We start from the raw sequence: 25,478 nt of genomic DNA on the forward strand, positions 1-25,478 counted from the left end.
CATGATGTCCTCGATACAACACCTACACGACTAGGCCCATATGCTGCCTGTGAAGGAGCATAAACTACTCAGCAAGCAGTTTCTGCTAGGGTATTACCGGAGGCCTCACCCATGCAGACATCTGCCTGAGCCTGAGCCACTTCTCAGGCACGTCAGGAGATCCAGGACAAAACAGACAGACAGCTACTGGATCGGACAGTGTACAGGCAGACCATAAACGACATTCATCGGGAGACCATTACCACCTTCCTAAGCTCCCGACCCCCGAATACCGTTATCGGAGTCCAACCACCACCAATCACAGACGAAGAGCTCCAACTTCCCTTACTTATCCAGAATCGACCCCGACATACTAAACATATGTCCGGCATGGGAAGGCATCCCGCACGACACTAACCACCTTTTCACATGCCCCATTAAACCCACTTATCTAACACCCCTCTCCCTCTCGACCCAACCTATCGAAACAGCTAGTTTCCTGGGCCTACCGTTAGATGAGCTAGACGAAGACGACCGGTGATTACACTACACTGACAGGGCAAAGTTACTGCTACAATAACAACAGAACGAATTCGTAGAAAAAAGTTGTAGCAGCAAAACATTCCCCATGCATGTACGGGATGCTCCTGGAGTGACAGTCCTTGGCCGGATATAAAGTCGGGAGGGAACGTTTTTTTTTTGCTTTCGTATGCATTGTCTATTTATAAATTATTCTCAGTTTCGTGGCAAATTTTGCTTGTTAATAATGAAGTGGGGAGATAAGAAAAATCGCATTACAGTGATTGCATTCGTAGGTGTGGCAAAAGTGCAACTGAGATTCACGAGTTGCTGAAAGAACTTAATATTTCGTGAATGTCAGAAAGCAGAAAATTATATCCAGGGAAATGAATGTATCGACCAGATCCATGTCAATACTAATTTGAGGTGATCCCCACATGAAAGCCTTCCGTCGCTCAACTGTTCATCTCTTGACAATACGCTTGAAAAAAATCGACTCGACAGATGCAAGCAGCTTCTTCGGTGGCACGGGGTCAACGGTCATGAAAATATTATTTTCATAAACGAGAAAATGGTTAGGAAGAAGTTTTATAATATGTAAAACGACAAAATCTGAGAACAAAAAATAATCCTTCGACATGTCCAATAGTATCGAAATTTCCGGGACAGAACTTTTTATAAGTTTCTTGCCGCTGTTTTTTGCATCTAAATGAAGCTTCTGCGCAGATTTGGTGCACAGCAGCGGTGGCTGTCGATCATTTAGAAGGCATATTTACATATGTACATATAAGGGTGCAAATATATATACGGAGCCGCGGCCGTTCGACATGAGAAAAATTAACAACCTCCACATATTGGCAAATATTTATGCAAAATATATTCCAGTATTGACTATTTTCGAATGGAGCATGGTCAGTAATTTCTTAGCTACAGAATTTTCCCACCGTTGAGAAAATTTGGCACATGGGCGGCACGTTTTATGAATGAGAGTACTTGGCCCTACCAATATGAGATGTAACTTATAAATAAATGTGTTTTTGTTGTACTTCACAATATTTGAAACTTTTGAGCGCCGCTATGACTGAAAGAATTATGACCGCTATGGCTGCTTCTATGAATGTATTTTTTTCATGTACTTGCAAAGCCTAGAGTTTTATCTTTAGACAGCAGAGGAATAAAGTGAGTGCCCTGTTTTTTTCCGGGATGACGCCCGTAAAGAAGAAACTCTCCTGAGTACTGCTATACCGGCGTAGCTGTATGCACGACGTGTAGCCTCACAGCTACACCTACATAATACATACTATCTATCACTCTCCCCGTAAATGTCCAAAAAGGTATTACTTCACTGTGCTGATTAGCTCATAAGCTGTTAGTTATTTCGTCTACGAACCTCCGCGCGTCTTAAATTATTATGGATATGCTTTGCATCCGCGCAGATTCGCTTCCAATCATCACCCGATTTTAGCATAAAATCTAGAATATTTTCTCCGTTTAAGATGCTACAGGTTTCAGAAGCATAGAGTGGGCATTGGAACAGGACGTGATCAGCGTCTTCTTCCCTCTCCGTTCAGATTGTGCTGTTTGGAGAACTGTCATGACCCAATCTATGGAGGTATTTTCTAAATTATTATTATTATTATTAGGATTCTGCGTACTGCGACCAAAGTAGATCTATTGTGCAAAGCCTGCTAAGGTGCCCTATATTTTGAGGTTTTTAAAAATTTTAGCACATTCGGGGATTTATTGCTCCACAGTTTATATAGAGGCCCAGCTGTACAACAAAGGTGCTGCATCCGTTTTCTGCCTAGCGCTGTACATTAACAGAGAATGTATTGTATAAAATTAATGCTTATGGAAGCAAAAGAGGTTTTTAATAATATGTATGGTTCTTGGAGACGGAGGTAACGAGCACGACTCCGAGATAGGGACGCTCATTCATTTTTCAGGACAATTTTGTCTACCTTTTCAAGCTGTTATCTAAAATATAAGGGTGCATTTGACTGACTCAATTAACTCAAATTCCATTTATTTTCTGTATTTGATTTGATATAATAAAAAACACTATTGATAAAAATTTGTGCGATACAGAATTTGTTTCCATTCTGCAGATGTCATTTTCGCTGCACTTGCAGTATGGCAAAAGTAGAACCATAATATATTTTCCATTCTGATGAACCTATTCGCCACTTGCTAACGGTTGGTTAATCGAAAACGCTTATTAATTTGGCTGCCGTAACATCCTTACTATGTGCTGTAACCCCTACTTTATAGCTAAATGTGAGTTGTTCACTGAAAGGGAAATATATCGATAAGATATTAGCATTTCCAATTTCAGTGCTTCTTTAATGTGCTCAATTGCAATACTCAACATAAATAAGAGTTTCGTTCACTTTTGTTAACTTAATGTTTTAGCCGCTTTAAAAAACATAAGTGTCAAAAAAGCAAAATCTTTGTTTTATCGATTAAAACTTTGTAAAGCGGCTTGAGGAAACGATATAAGGTAAAAGATGACTTGTTTAGTGTATTCCGTAAAAACATGTTCGGGGAATTTGGGATGGTGCCGTTTTGCTGTGTTAGGAGTCGTAATAAGTTCAATTAACGGTAGATTTAGGAAATTTGTTCTCTTGCTGTGGTTGAATGATGGCAGGACAAGATATAAGCATAGTGCGGGGCTTCAGATAGCCAATACGACCAATTCGTCTGGAAGAATATAAGAAGCTACCATTTGGCCTCTTGTCCATGTTTTAAATAGGGTAACTGTTGATTTTGTAAAGGAGAGTGTAAGACCCACTTTCTAAACATAAAAATGGTGGTTTACAGGTTTTTATTAATTTTTAGGAGATTTTCTAGTCACTACGATGTTCTGTGATATTTATCGGTGGGAAATTCTTAGTACAGGGTGGGCCATATAGCATTTGCTTTTTGAACCACCTATTTTTTTGAGAATTGTAACACAAATGACATGTCAAATGTGTTCATCATTTACTTAAAGGTTTGACATTTACGAAATGGGACTTTATACGCTTGAACAAAATTGGGAAATATTGAAAACCCATTTCCAAAGTGGTGAGTCTTCTTCTTCTGATGAAGCTCATTTTCACATCGTTGGCTACGTCAATAAGCAAAATTGTCGGATTTGGGGCTCAGAAAATCCACACGTTACTGTAGAGAAGCAAATGCATCCACTTCCTACCAAACCATTACGGGACTGGATGGTGCTACGCTGCACCCTTGGAGCAACATTTTTGCGTCTTTAGAAGTTTTAGCATAGATTTTGCTTATTAAAAACTTCTCCAACAGCGATAACTTTCTCTTCTGTGAAAATAATATTTTCATGGTAAAGTCTAACGCATTATCAAAATACAGGGTTTGATTGAAAAGTAATGAGAATTTTTTTTTTTTAAGCAGTTTTATTAAACCTTTTGGCTTATACAACTAATATTCTTCAAATAGGACCCTTGAGCGTCAATACACCGCTGGTAGCGGTCCTTCCACTGCAGGAAACATTTTCTAAACTCATCCGTTCAATTCGGCTGACACAGTTTTTTGGATCGCCTCGATGGAGTCGAAACGCCTCGCTTCAGCTTTCTTTTCAGGCACGGGAACAAGAAGAAGTCCGGAGGGGACAGGTCTAGGGTAGGGAAGCACCGGAACCCTCATCTTGGCCAATGCAGAGGAAGGCGGTGTGCGCCGGCGCATACTCGTGATGAAGGGTCCAATTGTTGACGAGGCGTCCTCCCGGCCTACCTTGAACGACTTGTGCTGCACTTCAAACGTTTGGGAAAAACGGTTGATCGTGCTGTAAACAAACATTCTCGAAATATTAAGTGTTTTCAGCAATTCGTAAATCTCACTTGCACTTTTACCACATTTAATAATACAATCACTGTAATGCGATTTTCTTTTCATTGTTAATAAGCTAAATTTGCCACGAAACTGAGTATAATTTATGAGTAGGGTTTTCTACGAATTTGTTCTCGCCGTATGTATTGTAAAATTTGTTACAAGACTAAGTAGATGTGGCATATTTTACCGATTCTTCCTTTTGCACGTCGTCAATGGTCCTCTGAAAAGTGCACATTGTTGAAATCAAAGAAAGTCTGCAAAATATTTGCCATATTTGATCGAAAATGCCGTTTTTGGTTACTTAAAACTCACAGCGTCAGGTTCGATATCACATTGTTGACGAACTTAGATGATACTATGGGATATGGCCCTTATTGTTCCTATAATATTAATATCATAGGGAGACGCTTCTTGAGAATCAGCGAAAACCCTAACGTGGCGCTGCAACAACGCAGAAATATTTAACTTTCCCTTCACCATTTTTTTATCCGTTTCCATTCATTTATTATGTAACGTCTGGGCAATACAATACAATAATAATTTTTTTCCTGCTTCCTTGTCTATCGTCACAACTTGAAAGTCCACTCTTTATGTCTATAATAATCTAAATAATCTACCCTAACCCTGACTGGCTTGTCTATTAAAGGAATGGGAAGACATGGGCCTAGCTTGATTTGCCTCCAGCTCCTCTGCTAAGGCCAATGCGGAAGGAAGATTACTGAAGAAGGATGTCACACAAGGGACGATTGAATCCTGAAATAAAAATGCGAAAAGTGTCCTCGCGAAACTTCTTATTGAGTGGCTCTATTATTGTCGCATTGCCCCCGTGAGTCATAATGGTTTTATTAACTATGAGGGTTAACTTCATTTCGACTTCGTCGTAGAACCATATTACCATACCCTGTCTCAAGGTAAATGTTCACCTGCTCTATCAAATGCAAAGGTCTTTTTTCAGCATAGGCGAATTCTAGTTTTAAAATAATTGCATGGAAATTCGGGACCGTGTTGAATGACGATAGGACGCTATTGATAGGACGTTAACTAGCCTCTTATAAATTTTAAGATTACTTTGTAGTTGCTGAACCTTCTACTTAAATGAATATTCCCATCTTAGGCTAGAAGGTTTGGTGAGAGCTGTCTGCGCGGCTTATTCTCCTTTATCCCCTCGCTGGCAAAGCCTCGGAGTGGCATGCAATGCCTCCAAAAATAAATATATTTTTTTTAATTGGCGATTTCACTCAAACTACCATACGTGGTATTTTAAATTAGTTCACAAAGTTTTTTTTATAGAAGCTTAAGTTAGGTTTGAACCCACGTGTCTTTTATAAGAATAATTTCGCTTTTTACAAAGATTTATCGCGTGGTCCTACGTTAAGCGCCAGTTATTAAAACTCTTTGGGTTTCATTTCTTTTTATATTTTATTTCAATTGCTCTCTCTCCCGCGAAACCGAGTGCGTCGTTTGTGCCCGGTGACTTAATACAACTGACAGTTCGTTGCGACAATTGTGTCTAAATATGTACTTTAATACTAAAATTTACCCTACCACTTGCTGCCCATTATTCTTGTTGTTGTCACGTGCGAACCCTTAGACGCAAGGTCAGCAATATTGGTGAGAATAAAGTTTTGGTCGGATGCGCCTTTGCTGGTGTTAACTTATATATACTTATACATATAAATTAATAAAATCAGTTAAATTCAAATAATAATAGGGGAAAATGGGGAGTTGTGAGACATTGTTACCTTTTGGCATTATTCATTTGTTTACATTCGATTTTAAGTGTCAACAAGTGTTCTCGATGCAATCTCACTTTTCAGCTAGCTTTGGTCATATTTACACGCATTCGACGCGTCTCTCCAGTTACTGTGTTTTGGAATGTCTCGGTAAGTTTTTTTCATCATTTGTTTTGCGATACATTCGATCAGTTGTTATAGCAAATTGCAAATGTCAATATATACAAATTATTAATTGTCCTATTAGCTTTGAATTTACACATTCACTTGGGCATGAACGCTCGATGTGTTTATGACTACGCGGCCATTTATAAAAACGATTTGGGGAGTTGTAAGACAACAAATGTGGGGAGTTGTGAGACACCGTTTTTTTCGACGTTTTAACGCATCTTTCATAAGTACCTCGCAATATTCATGCATTGTTTGTATATATATCATCTGTAAAGGTGCAATGCCGAAAAAGTTAAGCAGAAACAACTCCATCCATTGCAATGTATGCGATCGAGCTGTGCACCTAAAGTGTGCCAATTTACGAACTGGTTATTATACATGTTCTCACTGCGAATCATCAGATTGATGGCATTGCATTTTTTATACACTTTTTTATAACAATTGTCTTTTCTTTTTTATTTTTCATCTTAATAAAGAACTAACGACTAAAATAAGTAATTTTTATTGATTTAAACCATGGTGTCTCACAACTCCCCACATTTTTGTATTTTGTATTATATTTTATATTATTATATACAATTTTAATTTTAAGGAAAATTGTAGTTTTGTTAAATAGGCCATACCAATAGCTTCCAGTACTCATTGACTAAAGATTCCATCGTTGACATGCAGAATAATAAGATTTTGAGTAATACGGGTCCAAAAACAAAACCCGTCTCACAACTCCCCATTCTCCCTTAATGCAAACAGATGTCATAAAAACTTGTTAAATAAAATATAATATTTAAATATAATATATTTATATGCATGCAATACTTCAAAACCGCAGTAACCTAATCTCATCTCATCTTTTTCAGTAACAGAAAGAACTCAACATGAATGTAACTAGTAAATTTTTATCGGCAGAGAACGGTATGCGCCATGACAAAGTAGCAATACTGGATGCTGGTGCACAATATGGAAAGGTAAATAATACCTTTATTATCAAAAAAGTACCAGGAATTGTTCAATAAAACGCAAAGTAATTGTTTAATCATCAATATCTATTTTGTCGTCTTCAAAATAAGCTCCATTCGAAGCAATACACATATGCCAACGATTAGTCCAGTCATTAAAGCATATTTTAAACGCGTTTCAAGAGATCTTCCTCAGCTCCTCCAACGAATTCCTTAATGGCCTCTATCGCCTCCAAGCGGCGTCCGGGCAGTGGCAATTTAAGTTTTGGGAAAAGATATTTGTCGAGTTTTTGGGCAAAAAAGTGTTCACAATATGAGCCTTGTGAGATGGTGTGTTATCATGGTGGAATATCCATGAGTTATCTTTCCACAAAATGGACCGTTTCCTACGCAAATTCTCTCTCAAACATACCATGACTTCCAAATAATATTCTTTATTTACCGTAGAACCATTTGGAACGAATTCCGAGTGCACAACACCATGATAATCAAAGAAAACAAGTAGGATGACTTTCACTTTTGACCGACTTTGACGTTGTTTTTTGGGTTTCGGATCATGTGGATAGCGCCAGTCAACCGCCTGTTGACTGGTTTGATGCGCTGGATAAACGATGGGACCGAATTTACTTGCTCAAGCATATCTTCAGCAACCTTCTTCCGATGCATTTTTTTAAAGAAATTCAACTCTCTTGGAACGAGTCGAGCAGCCACGCGTCTTATGCCCAACTGATGGTGTAAAATGTTGCGAATTGATTCGTGAGACGCTCTAAGGTCACGGCTACCTCCCTCAAACTTAAATGATGGTTTTCCAGCACCATTTCTTTGACTTTGTCGACGTTTTCATCCGTTGATGGGCGACCAGATCGGGGCAAATCTACCACGATGAGAAGTCTCTGCAAAAGCCTTATACAACTCGTATACCCGTGTTTTTGATAAAGCACACTCGCTATAGCCTTTTTGCAACATTTTCAACGATTCGGCACACGAAATCCCGTTCAAACACACAAAATTTAAGACAAATTCTTTGTTCGATATTTTTATCCATAGTGAAAATCCCACACCTGTAGTTGACTGATATAATTAAATGCCAAAAACAAACAGATTGACAGATCACGCTCAAACTCTACGACACTATAGAGGACAGTTGTACCAATATTCTTGCGAAAAAATGTAGACATATGTGTAACACGCGCTTTTTAAATGAACAATTCCCGATATTTGTTTGACAGAATGTATACAATTATACATATATAAGTAGCTTAAAGTTAAATTTGTTTAAAATCTGTTAACTAATGTTTAGTCTGAAGAGTAATCTATATATATATATATATACAATATATATATACAGGGTGAACGATATGAAGTGTTACCAACTTCACATTGCTTGTAAAGCGTTTTTCAGTAAGAGCGCATCAACTTGTTTTTTGAATAAAACACAAACGGTTTGATTTTTTTAACTAATTTTTTTTTTATTATCGAGTTTGAACATATACATTTAAGTATGAAATTCGATTTCTTTTGCATGACCACCGCGTGCACGTTTTACGAAGTCCAATCGTTGAACCCAATTTTCGACTACTCTTTTGCATAAATCGGCCGAAATTCCAGCAATTTCGCGTTCAATATTGGCTCTGAGCTCACAAATCATCGCCGGCTTGTTACTGTAGACCAATGACTTCACATAACCCCAAAGAAAATAGTCTAGAGGCGTCAAATCACACGAGCGCGGCGGGTATTCGACCGGTCCATTTCTGGAAATAATGCGCTCAGCGAACTTACTCTTCAACAAATCAATTGTAGCGTGTGCTGTGTGGCTTGTGGCCCCGTGTGTGTGAAACCACATATCATCTAAGTCCATACCATTCAATTGCGGCCAAAAATAATCGTTTATCATATCGCGGTATCGATTTCTATTCACAGTAACGTGGCGATCGTTCTCGTCAACGAAAAAATATGGGCCAATTACGCTGCCGGCATGTAAACCGCACCAAACAGTGATTTTTTCGGGATGCAACGGTGCCTCATGAATCACGTGTGGATTGCTTTCTGCCCAGTAACGCATATTTTGCTTGTTGACAAAGCCATTGAGCCAAAAGTGAGCTTCATCACTAAAATGGCCGTACTGCTCTTAAAGTAGCAGCAACAGAACGATTATTTTCATAAAAAATTTGCACAATTTCCAATCTTTGCTCAAGTGTGTAGCGTTCCATGATGAAATGTATACTAATGAAGTTTACAAATGACAAGCTAAAAATAAAAAATATTGCGTCGTTCGCCCTCCCTATCGGAAAAAAGTTGAAGCGCACCTATTGAAAAACGCTTTCTCTGTAACTGCTCATGACATCAACGTGAAAATTGTTCTTATGACAGTTCAATATATTGTTTATAAGCCATCAAAAGCATTTGAGTCTCAGTTTTGTTGTTTTTTTGCTGTGATGGAATTCAAACGTAATAGTGTGATTGCATTATAATTGGCTGGAAAATCACAACCAGCCATTGTTCGTGAGCTCAGTCACCTCAAAGTGAATAAAATGGTTGTGTATCGCACTATAAAACGTTACAATGATACTGGTAGTATTGCAAAACGCTATTGAGGTGGACCAAAAAAAAACCGCAACAACGCCAGAAAAGGTTCGGAAAGTGAAGGCTCGACCTGAACGAAATCCACGTCGAAGTGGAAGAAAAATTGGCTGAAAATATCGCAAGACAACATTCGACGCATATTGAAAATTGAGCTCAAGGTCAAGGCTTAAAAGTTCCAAAAAGCACACGATCTTTCACCCCAGGAAAAAAAAAGTTCGGTGCGAAAGAGCAAAGGAGTTGTTGCGCTTGCACAAACGTGGCGGATTTCCTAACATTGTGTTTTCTGATGAAAAAAATGTCCCAGTTGAGCAGTTCATAAACACTCAAAACGATCGTGTTTACATGACCGCACGCTCATACGAGAATTTGAGCCTACGTATGGCCACTCGAAGCAATTTCCCATCGCAAGTAATGGTTTGGGCCGCAGTGACCGCTGATGAACGCTCTCGAATCGTTTTTATCGAGCCTGGTGTCAAAGTGAATGCGAATTTTTATCGGGAAAATGTTTTAGAAGCTGCTTTAGAGCCGTGGACACGCAAACATTTCGGTCTAGGACCATGGACGTTCCAACAGAACTCGGCACCGTCTCATAAAGCTCGTATGAACCAAGAATGGTTAAAAAGTCATGTTCCACACTTCATTTCGTCCACACAATGGCTTTCGAATTCGCCAGACGCAAATCCGATGGACTATTCCATCTGGTCCATTTTGGAGAGCAAGGTGAGGACTAAAAAATATGCCAGTATGATGCGCTGAATAGGTAACACTTCATATCGTTCACGCTGTATATAGGTATATATATAATTGGCGCGTACACCCTGAAGAGTAATCGGTAGACCCTAAATAAGTAAATAAATATATCTATTATTTGCAGGTGATAGATCGTAAAGTACGAGAATTACTTGTGGAGTCAGAAATTTTGCCGCTGGACACTCCCGCTGTTATATTACGTACGAAGGGGTATATTGGTATAATAATATCAGGAGGACCAAACTCAGTATATGCTGAAGATGCACCCATTTATGACCCTGATATTTTTAAAATAAAAATACCTGTACTTGGAATTTGTTATGGCATGCAACTTATAAACAAAGAATTTGGCGGTACCGTGCATAAAAAAGATGTGCGTGAAGATGGACAAGAAAATATTGAGATCGAAACTGGTTGTCCCTTATTCAAGTAAGCTAATATTTATGTATAAATATACATATATGGCATCATTGAATGGGCTGTTAATTTAAAATCATGCCTCATTTTAGTTTAGTTTGGGTAATTTAATTTTAATATAATTCATATCATAGTTTCGTGGGATAGTCAATTGATTTTTTTTTTAAATCATATAGCCTTGTTAGGATTCAAATCAGTGCATAGATTAGCATAGTTTAGATAGGGCTCCACTAATTTACATACATACAATATATGTCCCAGAATGTTTCCTTGAGAAAAGAAATATTTTTAAGTTGAATAAAACGTATTTGATTAATTTACTTCTTTAGTTACCAAAGGAAAACACAAACTTTATTTTATACATAACGGTAACTAATTGCAGCAACATGTAAATATAGCAACCTAAAGGTTTTTTGCTTTAATAAACTTAAAATATTTGTAAGGTGAACGCAGATTTTATGGGCTATGTATATAAGTTTGTATTAAAACTTGATAAAGTCCGAAAAATGCGTGTGTTCAGCAGGAGCCAAATTAGATTCAAAAGCGCCTCTATCAATTTTTGTGGCAAAAAGGTTGACTGTAAAATGAAATATATCGGTAAAGACGATTCCGCATGTTGCTTTATGATAATATTTAATCGACATTCAAAGGGTATATGGAAATGGACGATCAAAATTGACTTAAATTAACTTCCGGGTTCACAGTACCTATTACGTTTCAACCAACCGTGACTATGATCCCTCAAAGTGCATATATTTACTTATATTTATTTATTTAGTATATCTAGAATTTCTTAGATTCTTATAAACTATAAAAAAAATATTTAATGATAATAGTTCATATTTACCTATATGACAGTGACAATTTCAAAGTTTGTTTGGAAGATAGAGACAATTCCAAAGTTTGTTTGGAAGATAAAAATCAAAAGCTACAGAATTTGGCTTGGAAAGTAATGAGTGGTGGTTTTAAAAATCCAATTAACGTTATATATTTTTTTATTTTATTTTTATTTTTATTTTTTTATGTTTTTTTATTTTGGCGCGTACACCCCTTTTTTGGGTGTTTGGCCGAGCTCCTCCTCCTATTTGTGGTGTGCGTCTTGATATTGTTCCACAAATGGAGGGACCTACAGTTTCAAGCCGACTCCGAACGGCGAATATTTTTTATGTTTTTACGTTTTCTTAATTTTGGTGTTTCACCGAGATTCGAATCAACGTTCTCTCTCTGAATTCCGAATGGTACCTACTCACGCACAAACCCATTCGGTTACGGCGACTATTAAGCCAAATATATTTGCTGAAAAAATTAGTAGTGTCATCCATCAATACACATGCGCGGATGTTTTTACATAATAAATCAAAAAAATTTGGTTATTCGAAATATTAATTTTTGCCATCAGACTTTTATTTGCAAGGATCAAATAACATTTGTGCGTTCAAATTTTGAATCATGCAGTATTTCATTAGAATACTCAGTATTATTACATACAAGTGGTAATCCACCCGTTTCGGCGGCAGGGACATGGATTCTGGAGGCCCCTTCTGCGTATGTGTCCTTAAAAAGGCCCGATCGGCGGAAGTGACACCCACAGAGGCCACCGGGTCCTCGATGGGCACTGGCGCTTCCAAATTGTCTCGCTCTCTACATAAGCGGAGGCAGGCAGTGGCTGAAAGCAGCACACATCCCTGCCCTGAGGCTGATGCTGATATCCGCGCCACGACCCCCAAGGTTCGAGCGTGATATCGGCGCCAGTCAATGTGGGGGGTGATAGTTCTACTGAGCCGCGGTCTAACCGCCGCCTCGACAACAAATCCAACCCAGCTGTCTGCCCGGCGAAAATTTCGTCAGTGGAGCATGGCGAGCTGGATCTTCGCCCGAGCACATCCAAGGGTGTGGCCAAGCCATCCTATAACGAGAAAGCTGCTGGCCCCCGACCTGTGGCTGTGATCGGAAAGTTGGGGCCTGACCATCAGCTGACTGATGCAGAAATTAAATGCTGCAAAAGCTGGCGGATGCGTTGGGTTGTTGCCTCCGGGCCTGAAGCCAACGCGAAGGGCTATGAGACAAAGGACGGCACCATAAGGGTGACGTGCGCGTCTCCGGCCAACTTCGAGTGGATCAGGACCGCTGTCAATAACGTGCCCCCATGAGGCCCACTCGCTTCGCGGCCTACAGCGAGGAGAGTGTATCCTTCAGGAAGGCCATCTGCTGGATTCCGGATCCCGATCTGTCCACAGCGGATGTCCTGTCCTGCCTGCGTGCAACCGGGAAGGAAAGGAAGGGGCTTCTCTTGTGTTGCGAGTGGATGAGGCCAGTGGTGATGCCATGGGCTCTCGATACAGGAACCGTCTGAGTCTTTTCTTTGGGACTGTCACCTTCCACGTCTATCCCAAATGAGTGGCTCAGACTGGAGTTCCTGTAGTTACCGTCCCCTGACACGTAGCGACGCTTCGATCAATTTGCAAACGGACGTTATATGGTATATGGTACGTACGCTAGAGTTTCGTAGAACGGTGTTTTGCAGTATTATCGCTTTATCTTTTTAATTGCAATGTCTTTATTATGAGCAGTTTTTTATTGGAAGCATGCTAAAGCCGTCCTTGCAATCCTCGATTTCGCGTGTGATTTGCTTCATATCAGTATAGCTATGTGGATTTTTTTTTATTGATCAATAGGCAACAGTGACTGATAGGCCGAACCATATGTAGGAGAATATGATTATTAAATATATTAGTCAGATTTATACTAGTTAATTAATTATAAATTTAAGCAAATAAGTAAATTGTATGATTTACTTAAAGCCTCCATAGCTAACTATGATTTTTCAATTTCAGTCGCCTAAGTCGAACACAATCAGTGTTACTAACACATGGTGATAGCGTAGAACGTATAGCAGATAAAATGAAAGTAGGCGGTTGGTCATCGAATCGCATTGTAACGGCAATTTATAACGAGGCCTTGAGAATATACGGCGTGCAGTTTCATCCTGAGGTAAAGTGATGCCTGTATATTTTTGGTACCTATATATTAAATATAATTAGGTTTGTTGAATTGCTACATAATTAGGTGGATCTTACAACTAATGGCAAACAAATGCTCTCAAACTTTTTGTTCGACATTTGCGAAGCAACTCCTAATTTTACACTGAATAATCGAAGAGATGAATGCATTAGATACATCAAGGAAAAAGTTGGAAACAATAGAGTTTTGGTAAGATTTATTTTGTTTGCTTGTATTGAACAGTAATGTATCTAAAATCATCATCAGTTTTGTAAGAGACTTTATATTTATTGAAAAAGTATTTCTATTCGTATCAAAATTTTCCCTTTTCTTTGGTGTTAAAGGCTGTTGTTTATTTTATATCTAATAAGATTTAGGACACTTTGACAGATGTGGGCGTCAAGGACTTCTCAGAAGGAATAAGGTCAAGCTAATGGGCCTATATTCCTTTGAGAGTATCGCGTTGTTCTTACCTGATTCCGGTATAAACACATCCCTTGCTTCTCTCTCTTGCTGCAACAACTTGTAGAATTTTAATACACTGCGGCTTTTTGCTTCCAGCTCCTTGTTCCACCAAGAGGGCTTTAATCTGCGCTTCAAGCGTAGGGGAGTGCATGCTGCGCGGTTTGCTTTATTAAGTACCCCTGTTAATGGTTTAACATTTTTTTCCAATTCAACACAGGAGCTGAACCTACCAGGTTTCAATTGTTTTTGCAATAGCAATTTCCTAAACAGATCCCAGTTTGTATTTCTAGGATTTCTGAAAGTATTGCTCTTTTGTTTGTCTAAAATTTATTTATTTGTGATCGGAAAAATATGGTGGTACTAACACTCTCCAATTTTCCACCTGTGTAACGTTATTCGTGAAGGTTAAGTCTAAAACATTTTTCGAGTTTGGTTCCTCACCACGGTTCGCTACTTCTACTTTGAATGTAGCCTAAGTATTGAACACAGTCTCCGTGGTTTTCCCTTTTTTGCAAGTTTGGTGGGGGGAGATATTAGCGATAGTATGAAAAAGGAATTTGCTCACCATACCTTTGGTGCCTCTCTAAGAGCTTTTTAAAGTAGCTCATGATCTAGATTTTTGACAGTTTTGAAAAGTTCTTTCAAGACTTGCGAAGTGTGCGAGCGAAAAAAAAACTGCTGCAACTACAGATGTTAGCTTTTAGGCACCTCTTTTCATTTGTGACTTAGCTATGGATTCTATCCTCTTAACTCTATTATGCCTCTCACAAACAAACTAAACAAGCTATATTGCTAAAACCGTGAACATATCTTCGAGACGAGTGTATCAACATAAAAAAAAAAATAATCAAAAGTGGAATGTACGTAGCCCGCGAAATTTTAAACCTTTACCTTATTTTTTGAAAACACCTCGTACATGTGCGCACGAAAAAATTCAATGTCATACACTTCTTTCAGCAGGGTCTCGAAGTGCTATGTGAAATTTTGCGCAAATTCTTTGAGTAAACATTTCGAGCGAAATAAAAACGAATCAATTCTAAAAAGAAAACAGGCATTCAGGCAGTAAATATGAAGGTTATCCGACGCGCAAGCTGTCCGTATGAGAGAAGCATGCCCATGTGAGAAGCACGGATTCTCAAAATTTGGACCAGACACTTACAGCGATTTTTATTGTTGTTGTAGCAGTTTACAAGGCCCTACCAGGGCGGTGTAGTCACCGATCGTCGTCATCTAACCCATGGCAGTCGGTTCTACGTTACCGAAACGACCCGGATTTATATCCGGCCAAGGACTGTTACTCCAGCAGCATTCCCCGTAAGTAAGTATGGGGAATGTTTATGCTGCTACAACAACAACAACATCTAACCCATGTAACGGTTGGCCCAGGAAAATTGCTGTTTCGACAAGTTGAGTCCAGAGGGAGGAGGGGTGTTACATGAGTGGACTTAAGGGGGAATGCGAATAGGACATATGTTGAGTATGAAGCGGTCTATTCTGGATAACTAGGAGTTGAACCTACTACAATATCCTAACTGTAATTGAGCCAAAGTTACGCGGGTCTCCCGAGTGTGCGGAAGCTCTTCGTCTGCAATAGGTGGTGGTTGACCTCCGTTAACGGTATTCGGTGGCCGGGAGTGTAGGAAGGTGGTAAGAGTCTCCTGATGAATGTCGTTTATTGCTTGTTTATATACTACCCGGTCCAGTAGTTGCAGTTGTGTTTTGTCTTGGATCTCATATAGTTGTAGAGATGTCTCCTGACACGCCTGGGAGGTGGCTCATGCAATGTCTACAGGGAAGATTGCTACACCCAAGTATAAATTGCTTGCGGGGCATTTTGCTGTGCTCCTTAACGGGAGCATGGAAGTCTGGTTGTGAAGATATTGCAGGGGGAACATCAGGAGGCATCCCGTGGCTGTCCTGATTACAGTATTTGAAAGGTCTGGAGATTTTATCACTAGTGACAGACGATCAAATGGGAGCAGTATATATCAGAACCAGTCAGCCGGCTAGCGATTTGAGAACCTTATTGCGGTATAGGGTTTTAGTGGTGATGGCGGAGAGCAAACTGTCGAAGTTGATACCCAAGATTTTAGAGTTGTTAACGGTCGGTATTGGTGTATCATCGACTTTCATTTTATTTTATTTATTCAATGATTCGATCCTAACTCAGCAGGATAAACCTTATAATTATTAGTGCTGGTCACAATAGTTTTCAATTTTTATGGTATTATCTCTTAGTGCTAATATATGAAGTTCGCGTCTAAATGTGTTCATACTACTTATAGATCCTAAATTTTGGGGAAGAGAATTCCAAAGTCGAGTGACATCACCAAGAATTGTCTTTCTGATGGGAGCGTTTTGTATCTAGCAGCGAAAGGTTTAGAGTTTTTCACTGACTTCGTGGCAGTTATTCTGAGGGCGAGGTACCCGCACTTTCGAGTAGTAGATTTTGAGCAAAAGTAAGCTGAAAAAGCTTATCTAAGGACATGGAGTTGATTGTGTCAGAAATATGAGAAACGTGGTCTCTTGCCTCGATCCCGAACACATAACGAGTAATATTATTAAACAATACATTAAGCAAAACCACAATTTACAAAGATTTCACCAACCATATAATAACGATGACATTAACATATTTTTAAATAATTAGGATGCGAATGCGTAGAGGAATAAAGTGCTGCGTAGTACAGAGCGCGGGAAACATTCCGACGCTCTTCCCTACAACTAAATTTACCTAACTATCCCAAGTTAATCTTTGGTTAAAAATAATTCCGAGATAATTGATAGCAATGTCGTCAAGTAAGATATTTAGAAAAGTTAAAGTGTCGACGGGCTTTCTGGAAATAACAAGTCCTTGAGAGTACTTAGGGTTGGCATTGTCGGATGCCCATTTATTAATGTTTTTAAGATATTTATGTATATTTTCATAATAAAGAAAAGAATATATCTATCTATCTATATCCGCACATACAATTTTTTAACAAATAAGTTTATAAGTAACGCTCCACCATCAATACCATATTGTACGAGTATGTTATTTATTCAGCTAGCTTATGTTGACACTAACTGTGATCAAATGTTTTCGCGTTTTTGCGCCTAAACCTTAAAACTGTTCGTTAGTATCTAAGTACTCAAATTTATTTATCCTTTGCAGTTGCTTGTTAGTGGAGGGGTTGATTCAACTGTCTGTGCTGCTTTGTTGCGTCATGCTTTGCAACCGAATCAAATTATTGCTGTTCACATCGATAACGGTAATTTATTTAGTGAACATTTTCAATTATTGTTTATAATATTTTATTTATTTTTTTTTATTTTAAGGATTTATGCGTAAAGGAGAGAGTGACAAAGTTGAAAAATCTTTACGTGAGATTGGTATTGACGTGATAGTAAAAAAAGAGGCATATCGATTCTTAAAAGGAACTACCCAAATAAAGCGCCCCGGACAGTTCTCAATTGTAGAAACTCCGATGTTGTTTCAAACATTCAATCCTGAAGAGAAGCGTAAAATTATAGGTGACATCTTTGTGAAAATAACGAACGATATTATCGCAGAAATGAAATTAAAGCCTGATGATGTACTACTTGCGCAAGGTACGCTTCGGCCCGATTTAATTGAATCTGCATCAAATCTAGTTAGCCAAACCGCGGAGACTATTAAAACTCATCATAATGATACAGAACTAATAAGGTGTACATTATCGAAAATATTCGATTGCCTTTGTTAAATTTAATTTATTATTTAAGGCAATTGCGTTATGCTGGTCGTGTGGTTGAACCATTAAGTGACTTCCACAAAGACGAAGTAAGGGAATTAGGGAGAGATTTAGGTCTTCCCGCCGATTTAATTGAACGCCAACCGTTTCCAGGACCGGGCTTAGCGATAAGAATTCTTTGTGCTGAAGAGCCGTTTTTAGAAAAGGATTACTCAGAAACTCAGGTAAGTCCCTTTCCAATGTATCAAGTTTCGGATGATAAATTTTTTTTATAGGTTATCGCAAAAGTTATAGTAGACTTTCATAGCAAACTACAAAAAAACCACGCATTGATTAATCGTGTTATCGGATCAACTTCAGAATCAGAACAAAAGGAACTGAAGCGTATTTCATCAAGCACTAAAATGCAAGCGACAGTTTTGCCGTTGCGGTCTGTTGGTGTACAGGGTAGGAAATATCTTGTTGCCCATATTTTCTGTTTCAATATAAAAGTAATATATGACAGAGTCTTCAATTTTTATTTTTAGGTGATAAGAGAACTTACAGCTATGTTGTAGGCCTTTCTAGTAATGCTGAACCAAATTGGAATGATTTAATGTTTTTGGCTAAATTAATACCACGTATACTGCACAATGTTAATCGTGTTTGTTTTATATTTGGTGATCCCGTTCAGTATCAAATTACAGACGTAACTCACACTACACTCAACAATTACGTTGTGAATCAATTGCGAGAAGCGGACTCCATAGGAAATGAAGTATTATTAAAGCGCATACACTAATTCGTAATGTTCATTCTCTAATTTTTTTGATAATTTTTTAGATAATAATGCAGGCAGGTCTTCATTGTAAGATATCACAAATGCCGATCATATTGATTCCCGTACATTTCGATAGGGATCCGACGAACCGAACTCCCTCATGCTGCAGATCGATTGTCTTAAGGCCCTTTTTAACAAATGATTTTATGACAGGTGTCCCGGTGATACCAGGATCGATTCAATTGCCTACCCAGGTAAGTTATAAAAAAAAATCATAGATTACACTGGTTCACAAATTTTAACTTTTTTTCGCTCCATGTGCCACTATCCATTTCCTATGAAGAATCCGTTCACTTATTCCGCAATTTACCAATTCAGCGGAAAAGGGTCCGTATATCCAGTTGAACGATTTTCAATTGTAGTATATGACAGCTACAGAAATTCCAAAATAAATAGTGTGTAATTCACTTTTCAGTAGGCTTAATAGTTTCTGAGAAATTGATTAATCACTTCAGATTTTATTTCATTAACATTTTTTTTTTTATTCAAACTTTAACTAAATGATCAAATGAAAATACCCAATTCGACTATAACTATGGTACATGCATACGAGATGTGTTCAAAAAATAAGGTGAAGGTTTCAAATTTCGCGGACTACGTACTCTCGACTTTTGATTATTATTATTTTTTTATGTTGGTACACTCGTCTCGAAGATATGTTCACGGTTTTAGCAATATATGCAGCTTGTTTAGTTTGTTTGTGAGAGGCATAAATAAGACAAGTGTTTTGCGTGTTCGGCGATTTTCTGCTATCGGAAAAAAATGGATAAAAGAAGTGTCATCAAGTTTTGTGTAAAAAATGGAATCAATTGTTCAAAAACACTTGAAATGTTGACAGTGGCATACGGTGAGAGTACACTGAGTCAAAAAAATGTTTACAAATGGTACAAGAAGGTTGAGAAGATATGAATGACAACGCTCGCTCTGGACGCCCCAGCACATCAACAACCGATGAAAATGTTGAGAAAGTGAAGAAAATTGTTATGGAGAATCGTCGAATCACAATTATAGAAGTTGCTGAGGATGTCGGCATGGCTCGGGATGTATGGCTCGTTTCATACAATATTTTTGGTTATTGTGGGCTCTCATTCTATACTGGGATAGTTCGCTGACAGGTTGGCAATTTCATCGAAAGCTATTATAAAAAGAAGCGCGGAGAGTGGTGACTCTTGTGGCGTTCCATTATATAGATTTACAATGGTTAAGGCAAAGCCATTGATTCTCAATCTGCATTTTCTGTTAGTGAGAAAACTTCTAACAAAGTTTATAATATTGGATCCAACCTTCCACTTAGTTAATTGTTTCAAAATGATAGCCACTCCCATTTGGACGAAAGCCTTCTCCAAATCGATTGCTAAAAGTGAAACATAGTTTCTTGAGAAGAGTACGTTTGTTATGACGTAGTCAAGGTACAAAAGGGCATAAATTGTGCCACTAATACCTTTTATATGCAATCTGGTTAGAACTAATAACTTTGTTGTTCTTATAATACCACATCAACCTATTTGCAACCAGTTTTTCCATTAGTTTAGCTAAGCATGATAAAAGAGAGATGGGCCTATAGCTTTCAACAGAAGTAGGAGGTTTATTGGGTTTCAAAATTGGTACGATATAGGAAGTTTTCCACGCTTGAGGGTAAAAGCCGTAGTCAAGGATATGGTTACACAAATTAATTAGTCTGCATTTCATGCAACTGGGTAAATTTTGAATCATAGGATAAGAAATTCGATCAAGCCCAGGAGTTTTGCCTTTCACGGCAAAGAGCGTCATTAATAGTGATTTTCGATTCAATTGTCCTGGCAGCGGGTGATAAATTGTTTTTGATGTTTTCTTGGTTGCTTAGACAGTTGTATTTTGGCGAGTAAAAGACGCTTGAAAAGCTGGCGTCGTTTGAGGTAGAAGCATAGAAGGAGGCAAAATAATTGGCTATTTCGAGTAGAGAACTGCTAACGCCATTTGTGGAGTTAATGTGGTCGAAAGTAGTTTTCTTACCTAAACCAGTGAGCATTTTAATATCATGCCATATTTTTCGGGGATTGGTATTAGGATTTATGCTTCTTACGCTTGGCATTTTTGGCGACGTGCTTAAAAAGGGCATTTGTCTTTTTGTAGCTTGCCAAGTTTGCAATAGTGTGAAATCATTTGTATGCGTGCCATTTATTCTGTCTGTATACAAGAAGTTGGGATAATTAAGAGTTCCATCAAGGAATAGTTTTCTTACTACTTTTTGGTGAAGTTTTTGGTATACCTGATGTGGTGCTGTTCGAATAATTTTTTAATTATTGGCTGCTTCTTCGTTGACGTTGCTGGAAGCACGTAAAGTTTCACACAAAAGAATACATTAACATAATTTCGGCCAATCGGCTGCTTCTAGAATAAACTTAGCGTTTGCAGACCCGTCATTTAAACATATAAGGTTTGAGGACATTAAAACATCTTCGATACATTCGCCTCTTGAGTTGGTTTACGCGGAACCCAAATTGTACTCCAAGCTTTGAATAGGGTATGTTAAGGGAATGAAAGAGTAGAAACTATAGAAGTAGAAGATTGGGATGATATTGAATTTTGTGTTGCTGTAGATTCTTTGGGAGTTTGTATATTTGAATTTTTGGTTGAGGGAGCTGTGTTTGCGGTTATTTGAGAATATGTGGGATGAGGCGAATTAGTGAAAGCAGTGGCAAGAGAAGACTGGGTTGTTATCGAATTATTGGCAGTTATCAATTCTTTGCTTTGCTGCATAGTTGTGCTTTTTGCAGAAAAAGATGAATTTGTGATGATTTGAGAGAAGGTTGAGGCGGTGGTGGAGGCATTATATTTTTTTACTGTTTCGTGCATACTGACTGGATTTATTTATCGTTTTAATTTTAAGTATTTCTTTTGCTTGTACGAACTTTGGGCAGTTGCATGCAAATGATGAGTGGTCGCCAGCGCAGTTTGCGGACATTGTTCTAGAAAATTCAGACCCTACATATGGTGGTAAGCTGCATATACCGCAGGTGGAGAGATTTTTGTAATATTTTAAAGATGACCAAGGAATTGACATGATTTACACCGCTTTGGGTTTGGATAGTATGGACGAACAGAGACTTTCCTCCAAGCAACGTCGATTTTTTCTGGGAGAGAGTTCCTGTCGAATGACAAAAGTATTACGCCAGTTGGAATTAGAGTGTCTTATGACATTTTTTTTTTTTTTGAATTTGTGTGCAGCAATTACGTCATGCGTTTTAAAGCCATCATCGGTTTCTGAATCGGTTAGGTTGTTTAAGAAAAGGGCAAATATGGGCAGAGTTTAAATTTATTTGATAAGTTACATTGACTAAACATATACCGGGAAGAAGTCTTGAAAACATGAATTTCTCAGCGATTCTTTTTATTCTTAGTAAGCACGACATTCTAGTGACACAAACTTTCGAGAAGTTATACAAATATGACATTGACTTCTACTGCTTATTTGTGCACTTTAAACAACCATTTGACAGCATAGAGAAGAAGGCATATCAAATTTTTTCTGCAGTCTATAGGCATCCTGCTAAAGCTAATTAAGCTTTCTACAACGCTGGCGCTTACAAATACCACGGAAACGGTCATTGTGCAAGGAGAGTGTTCTGAATCATTTCCCATTATATCGGGAGTTAAATAGAGAAACGCTTTATCAACCTGGTCCTGCACGCAGCAATTACTGAACTAAATCCAATGGCACTTTATACAACAAGCCGTTCCTGCTTTGTGCAAATGCAGATGATATACTTATCATGGCGAAAAGCAGGAGTGAATTACAGAGTGCGTTTAAGAAACTAGAAAAAAAGTACGAACTACCGGGCTAAGAATTAATACAGAAAAAACGAAGTTTGTGCTGATCGGAGACTATGCATTCGAGAACGTGCAAGAATTTGCCTATTTGGGTATCAAAATATCAGCTAATAAGGATATTTCATTGACAATAAATGACAGAGTTTTAGCAGCAAATAAATCTTGTTACTCTAATTTGAAACTGCTTAAGTCAAAGTTATTATCTCGTGACCAAAAGTTACCTATGCCTCCCTGTGCTTACCTATGGTTGTGAACTATGCCCGCTGACATTAATCAGCTAATGGTCTTCGAAAGAAAAATTTTACGAAAAACTTATGGGCCAATAAGACTGCAGGACGGTACTTATCGAATAAGTATAATCATGAGCCGGAACTTTTAGCAAAACACGAAACTGTTCTACAATTTAAAAATTCACAGAGGATAAGATGGCTTGGACACCTCTTTAGAATGCCCAATGCGGACAGAGAACTGCTTGTATAGTATTTAACTATATTCTGAACATGAACTAAATAGGACAATAAATACAACTTTTTAGAAAATCTTCTACATTGAGTTCGCCCATTGTTTTTAAAAATATTCCTTTTTACAAATATATATAACCAATATGTACTCTGAGTATGAACTAAATTGGACACTTATTATATAATATTTGAAGGAAAATTTTAACCACAGCGGTATCTTTTGCGTCGAGAAAAACTCGAAAAAAGTAGAAATTTTTGGCGAACAGTAAACTATACTAAATATATAAGATATATTCACCTATATATTTTTATTAAAATCATTAATTAAAATTATTTTTCGTTTCTTTTAAGGTTCTGAACAATATTGTACACGAGATATCAAAACTAGACGGCATTTCAAGGGTTCTATACGATTTGACATCCAAACCTCCCGGTACAACCGAATGGGAATAAAAAGAGCGCATTTAGTTTTGACACAATGCTTCATTTGCTTGCTTGTGTATTTTATAACATATATATATGTGGTTGAAAATGCAATCCTTTATTTATGTATGTATTTTAAATATGACTTATTAAAATCTCTATATTCATTAGAAACGGCTTATTAAAATATTTTGTGGATTTTATTAAACATTTCTAATGTTCTTCCTTTTGCAGGGTGGTCAATGTAACGTTTGGAGTCTATTTTGTCTATAAATGAAACACCTATGTGTATTTATTATTTTTTTATTGGAAAGGCTAAACCTTTTCATTCAACTTGGAACACCTTTCAGTCCAATAATTTCGACGCCTAGTAGTAGCTCATTCTGTCAACCAAATTTTATTAGTACATTATTCCAAGCTTCGGTAGCTACTTATTAATGGTAACCTCGATTTCTGGTTTGAACTTTTCAATCGTCTTTCGAATGCTGGCGTAAAATTTATCCTTAATGGTGCCAAAAAATCTAGCTCAGATTCCAAACGGTAGATGGACTACCCCGTAATATTAAAAGCAAAGATACCACGACCCGAGAGTAGCACCAAGCTATTTGTAAGGAAAATAACATGTTTGTATTGAGTCGTATGATTGAATTTTTTTAATTATTCCTGTTAGAGTAAACAATTTATATGCTGAGAAGAATACATTTTTTTTACTTAGTTTCAAAGTTAAATGGTTTTTTAAATCCAGTATGTATAAATAAACTGTTTAAATATCATTATCTTGTTGTTTCGGTTAAGTCAAAGGGAACATAATGAAACAAAAAGTGTTTGATTTTTTAACACAAAATGACGGCAGTACATACATCGCTTCAATTCTGAGTTTTAAATACAGCTAAGGGCTGCCACTTCAACAGCACTTGTTGTTGTTGTTTTAACAGTAATGGTAGCCCTGTCAGTGTAGGGCATATCACCGGTCATCTTCGTCTAGCTCATCTAGGGGAAACATGCTGTTTCGACAGGTTGGGTCCAGAGGGAGAGGGGTGTTAGATGAGTCGGTTTTAGGGGGCATGTGAAGAGGTGGTTAGTGTCGTGCGGGGTACCTTCACATGCCGGACATGTGTTTGGAATGACGGGGTCGATTCTGGATATGTAGGAGTTTAACCTGCTACAGTATCCAGCACGTAGTTGTGCCAGCGTTACACGAGTCTCACGGGGAAGCTGGAGCTCTTCGTCTGCAATAGATGGTGGTTGGACTCCGATTACGGCATTCACAGGACGGGAGCTTAAGAAGGTGGTGACGGTCTCCCGGTGGATGTCGTTTATTGACTGTCTAAATACTGTCCGGTCCAGTAGGTTGCGGTCAGTTTTGTCCTGGATTTCGTCAGCATAGTCTAAAAGGTGTCTCCTGACGTGCCTTGGAGGCGGCTCAGGCTCAAGTAGAGGGGAAACCTGCGGTAACATCCTAGCAGGAACTGTTTGCTGAGCAGTTTGTTGTGCTCCACTACTGGGAGCATTTGTGCCTCGTTATGCAGGCGTTGAATGGGAGACATCAGGAGGCAACCGGTCGCTGTCCGAATGACGGTATTTTGACATGTCTGTAGCTTTATCCACTGCGTTTCACTAGTTCCAGGCGACCAGACAGGCCTGCGCCATAGTTCAGAACCGGCCGACCAATTGCCTTAATTGTCGAAAGCAACAGTTCTTTGTCTTTGCCCCAAGTGCTGCCGGCAAGCGATTTTAGGACCTTGTTGCGATTTTGGTCTTTAGTGGCAATTGCGGTTGTGTGCGCAGAGAAGGAGAGCAAGCGTCAAAGGTTACACCCAAAATTTTGGGGT

The 25,478-nt window shown here is 38.3% G+C and overlaps 1 protein-coding gene across 3 annotated transcripts; it reads left to right on the top strand.

Annotated features, from left to right (window-relative positions):
• The first annotated feature begins 2,821 nt into the window (after positions 1–2,821).
• Positions 2,822–24,422, top strand: LOC128863103 (GMP synthase [glutamine-hydrolyzing]). 3 transcript variants are annotated; one of them, XR_008454575.1, is made up of 13 exons: positions 2,822–2,998; positions 7,106–7,213; positions 10,662–10,966; positions 13,789–13,945; positions 14,021–14,164; positions 17,574–17,670; positions 17,738–18,107; positions 18,164–18,356; positions 18,408–18,579; positions 18,660–18,889; positions 18,955–19,146; positions 23,575–23,772; positions 23,881–24,422. XR_008454575.1 is itself a non-coding variant. In XM_054102043.1 (12 exons), exons 2-12 carry the CDS (start codon positions 7,124–7,126, stop codon positions 23,674–23,676), a joined length of 2,052 nt encoding a protein of 683 aa, XP_053958018.1. In that variant the 5' UTR covers positions 2,822–2,998; positions 7,106–7,123; the 3' UTR covers positions 23,677–24,422. The 3 variants fall into 3 exon arrangements, 2 of the variants coding, with proteins under 2 accessions (XP_053958018.1, XP_053958019.1); XM_054102043.1 differs by having other exon boundaries at positions 23,575–24,422; XM_054102044.1 differs by having other exon boundaries at positions 7,112–7,213; positions 23,575–24,422.
• Positions 24,423–25,478: the final 1,056 nt, after the last annotated feature.

This window comes from Anastrepha ludens, chromosome 5 (genome assembly GCF_028408465.1).
Source record: "Anastrepha ludens isolate Willacy chromosome 5, idAnaLude1.1, whole genome shotgun sequence".
NCBI lineage: Eukaryota > Metazoa > Arthropoda > Insecta > Diptera > Tephritidae > Anastrepha > Anastrepha ludens.